At 37.6% G+C, this 5,000-nt stretch overlaps 1 protein-coding gene across 16 annotated transcripts in view; it reads left to right on the forward strand.

The window, feature by feature from the left end:
* The window catches only part of LOC135216344 (eye-specific diacylglycerol kinase-like), an 818,192-nt gene that overhangs the window by 726,974 nt on the left and 86,218 nt on the right, over positions 1-5,000 (forward strand). For 14 of the 16 annotated variants that reach the window (XM_064251559.1, XM_064251564.1, XM_064251565.1 and 11 more), the window contains 2 exons: positions 1,049-1,120; positions 4,521-4,702. In XM_064251559.1, coding sequence (XP_064107629.1) covers positions 1,049-1,120; positions 4,521-4,702 — 254 coding nt within the window. The remainder of the gene's footprint in view (positions 1-1,048; positions 1,121-4,520; positions 4,703-5,000) is intronic. The other 2 variants (XM_064251560.1, XM_064251570.1) reach the window with 1 other exon arrangement.

Below are 5,000 nucleotides of genomic sequence, written 5' to 3' on the forward strand. Positions count from 1 at the left end.
GACAGAATTTCGAATTTTAACATTTTGAGCTGTTAATATTCTCAATAGTTAGTTTAATCATATAACCCAAAACATTTTTTTTCTGTCATTTCATACATATGATTTCTTGTCTTAAATTTTGTAGGCATTTTTTTTTCAGTGTCAGAATCGACCGTACAGGTAAATTTGATTTCATAATCCTGTTATATTTCATCTCTTCGTACTGTTGTTTAACTCTTTCCAATGCACCTAAAAACCACCAGTTGATGATTGTGTAATACGAAGCCTCCGTTGAATTCAGTCTGTGTAGATTTCAGAGTTGATGATACTTGCAAATTCTGTGATCTAGTTCCACTTCAATTCAACTTTCGTCTCTCTCCCCCCTCACTTTCAGTTCAGTATATAGCTTTTAATGATTCAAGCCACGGCTTTCAATTCCATGAATTACTAGTACTTATAGTAGTTGACTGTAATTTACTCTGTGTATGCCGATTTGGTTTTTCTTTTATTTCTTGTAAGTGACAGATTGAATTAAAAACTGAATCACTCCTCAGTATAGACCCTAAAGTAGGTATGTATAATTATTTGTCATCTGATCAAATTAACATATTTTAACGCAATCGCAGTCAAGGATTTTTTCATTTATTTGTAATGTTGGAGTAAGGTCACCTAGACCCAAAATACTGATCTAGCTACGCTGTATGGAGGTCATTCCAGATACTTCGTAGAAGTTAATCTTATCGTCAGCTGAAAAAATCTCGTATATAGATTGTGTTAAACTGAGTATGAATGGAGAAGGGTAGGTATCCTTCCATCGATACTGGTGGTTAATTCCTTAGTCATTTTTGAAGAGTTTCCACATTGAACTATTTTCTTTTTCATAATTATTAATTGATATGTGAATGTATATTTATTTTAGCTGTGATAACTTAGTCAAGTATCCTGTATATCCATTCATTAACTCACTAGTGTTATTTTCCATGAGATGTCCACCATTTCCATGTTTTATTTCATTTAATAATTCTATTAACCTTCTAGAGTATTTTTCCCTCCCCCTCCTTGATTCTAGGCCGACTCTAACGGTGAGAAAATTGATGGTGAAACCGATGATGAGGCCCTCTCCACTGATGATGAGCTGGAAGTGAGTTCCAATGCAAATTGAGCTTTCTGGCTAGTTGCATTCAAAGGTGAAAGTGCTTTGCCAGAAACTCTTTCCCTCTCTCTCTCTCTTTCTCTCTCTCTCACAGTCAGTCTCTACATCTCTCTCTCTCTTCTCTCTCTTCCTTAATTAAGCTGGTCGTTGTAGATACCTTCATTAGCTTGAATTTAGTAGATGGTTGTAGATTGCGGTGTTTTCCTCCCTCGGGTTTTCATTTTGACCTTTTTTAGTTTTGATTTTGTTCCATTCCCAGCACGGTGATTAAATGCGGTGGTGGTGATCGTAGACAGAAACAATGGCAGAGATAACAAATAAAATCCGGGTTCTTTACGGATCTGTAAATAACGATTCACATTATTGATTTGCAGCCATTGTAGGGAAGATTGTTGGTGATGGCTAAATGTTGGGCTGTATTAATGTAAGGTTCCCTGCTCTCAGTGGTAAGTTACAATTGCTTTCTGTGTTCTTGACGGTTAGGGTTTTCACTTCACTTGAATCTCACTTATATCTCATATCACAAACTTGTTGGTTACATATATTGTCAGCAGACTAGACTTGTAAATCAAAAGGACAACTTGGGAAAACGCTTGTGTGGTCATCATCAGTTGTTTCACAGGCCTCAGGTAAATATTGAACTCGGCGAGGTTTTTGTAATTAGTTCCATTTTCCGTGAAGTACGCTACGCCAGGTCTGTGGTATTGGTTCTGCTTATGGTTGAATGGAGTAAATAAGTCGGTTGTGCTAAATTTATATATGTGTAATATAGTAATATGATAATTCTTTAATACTTGGTGGAGGTTTTTTAAGCTAAAATTGTCTCGGCATTTTTAGTGTCATTATAGAACAAAATTTGTATTGCATTTTACATGTAAAATTCGAAGTGTAATGACGCTTCATTCGATCCCATCACGGAAATATCAAGAAGAAAGTTGCTCAGTTCTTGAGTATTGTTATATTTGGAGGTGGTTGGCTTTTTCTGTTAACTGTCTTTCCTTTTTATCGAAGACCTAGTCAGTTTAGTTGATTTCTGATAAAAGATAGTACCTTTGTGAGCTTTGACAAGTAAATAAAACAAGTATGTTTTATTGGTTTTGGTATAAACAGCTTATCTACGTTTATTTTTTTAAATGGTTGGTAGGGTTCGGCAGTGTAACAACTTGGAATAGGGAGAAGGTTCAGACATACGGACATACTGTTGGTCATCTTGTTTAGTAGGTGGTCTGTTTATTGGTGATGTAGATACCTATAGTGGCTCGTGTAAATTAGGCATTCATATCTCTCTCATAGACGGGATTAATTTAGAAGAAGAAAAGGCAGAGTAACATGGTAATTTTCTGTTGAGTCGCCAACTGTAGCAGCACTGTAAGATTTTGCTAATATGAACCAAGTTCGTCCAAGTTTTTGCTTTGATTTTGGACGATTGCTTCAAGTAGAAGGAGCCAAGCTGTGGTAATTTATGAATTCGTATTGAGCTTTGTGTTTTGCCCTGGAAGGGATTTGCCAAAAAGTCGAAGTAGACTGCTTATGCAATAAGGTTTGTAAAAGCTTTGAGTGGAAGCTTATAGATTGAGGGAAGGACGATTTTGTGATGGGTAGTTGACAGGCAATGGATTTGAACCAATGAAGTATGGCCACATTGCCTGTTATTCAGGTCGTGTTCTGTGGCGAAATGGAATGCCCGGCACAGCTACGTGAAGGCCAAGGAACAGGAACATAACTGTGATTATTGAATGAAAGATTTCTGACGTAAATGTTCAAGTTACGAGTTGGTGGCTTGCATGGTGAATGGCAATTAATCTCCTGTTTCACTGTGACTTTGGGAATGTATGAACAGTAATTAAGTAGTTGGGATTTAAATCATTGGTGTCCTTTCTCGATGACGAAGGCGCTGTTGATAACAGAAAATAACTGTATCATTAAAACCTAACGGCAATTGTCCTTAAAACGAAGATGAAAAGATTTTATACCAGAATTGGATGCAGCAGCAAAGCACTTTCAATCAGATATCGTGTTGATTCCTTTAGTTCATCATCCTTTTCAGCTTAGAATTGGCAATCGTGCGCACTAAAGAGGAGAATTTCAATTGCTGTTAAACATACTGTTGTTGTTGTTATAATTTTTTTTAGTTTAATACACTTTATTAATGTTACTATAATTTTGCCTGTAGCTATAATTCTTTGAAACTTTGACAAGGCACATTATCCAGTGATGCAAATCGTGAGTTGTAAAATTGCATTAGCAATGTTACCTGTAATCATCAGTACTGATACTTTCATAAAAGCCGTGTTATGTTTGGTGGGGATGTAATTAATGCAATGGGAAATAAACAGTAGTGATTGTTGGTTTTGATTGCCGTGGTAATAACCGTTCATGTGGAGTATGTAGCTTTACCAAAAGAGAATATGTTTTTTGCCCCTTTTTAAATTTATGTTTATTTTGTGGACTGGCAGTTGATAGCTTTTGTGGAATCACACACGTGAAAGTTCCATTATGACGTTTTGTTGTAGTTGTGTGTTAATGACCATCATCTTCGTCTTTTATAAGGACGGAGACCTACAATCGTGGACCCTTCAACCCCTGTATCCTCCAGTAAATAAGTCGTTATGGAATAGTTGCAGTATTTCCAGCATCCAGTTTTGCATGGGTGGTTCATTCGTGGTTTTCTCTACCTCCATGGAAATGATGTTCTAGGTGGTAAGGGAGATAGATGTCCGTACACCGAAGGTCCGTACGGCGGAAGTAAGGCTTAAATGAATAGTTGTAGTGGATCAACGGATCTCTCTTATCGAGAGTGGACGTTCCTCTCCCTAACCCCAAACCTGCCCCCTGCCCCCCCCCCCCCCCCTCCACTCCACTCCCTCAACTCCTACATTTCATTTAGTTCATCTTTACCTTGTCCTTTCCATAATGCACCCAGCTCTCTCTCTCTCTCTCTCTCTCTCTCTCTCTCTCTCCTCTCTCTCTCTCATTCTTACGAAGGTGCGTCTCTGCCCAACATTTATCATAAATTTCTGTCTTTCGTCAGTTTTCTTTCCACAAACGAAAAAATATGCATAAAAATTTTGATTTTTACTGCATTTTTATTCTTATATTGTTTATCGCAATTACTTTATTTATCTGGACTAGTCTTTTCCTTTTTATTCCTCTCTTCCTTTTAAGAGAAAAGAAGATTTTATTTCTCTAAACCGCTTTCTTTTTCCACCAATCATTCTTTTGTGCTTCCCCAGTGCTGTCCTCATCCCCACTTCTTAAGAAGAGTGTACTTATGATTACTCCTTCGTCTCCTCAGAGGGGACGAACGATTCCCCTTCACTCCTCATTTGCTTATTTTTTGTTTTCTCTTGGAAATCCCAAAAGATGAAATGCCTCTCTTGTTCTGCAGAACGACAAAGACACTCGGACGTTTGCCATCAAGCCTATCCCCAATGCCAACATTCGGCCTCTCATCGTCTTCATCAATCCCAAGAGCGGAGGCAACCAGGGAGCGAAGCTCATGCAGAAATTCCAGTGGCTTCTCAACCCTCGCCAGGTCTTCGATCTTACACAAGGTGGACCTAAAGCTGGGTAAGTCATGTGTTCATCTGATTGTTATATTTTGTGTCTACGTATGTATGTATGTATGTGTGTTTGTTTGTGTGTTTATACATACATTTTTTGTGTATGTATACACACACACACACACATATATATATATGTATATATATATATATATATATATATATATATATATATATATATATATTTGTGTGTGTGTTACGCCCTCGGGTAGGTCGCGATATGCAAAACTTACCTCTTCGAGGTATCTTGGTAACGTTGACTCGAGCGGGCCACTACATCGAAGTATTCTCTCTCTCTCTCTCTC

Source organism: Macrobrachium nipponense, chromosome 6 (genome assembly GCF_015104395.2).
Source record: "Macrobrachium nipponense isolate FS-2020 chromosome 6, ASM1510439v2, whole genome shotgun sequence".
NCBI lineage: Eukaryota > Metazoa > Arthropoda > Malacostraca > Decapoda > Palaemonidae > Macrobrachium > Macrobrachium nipponense.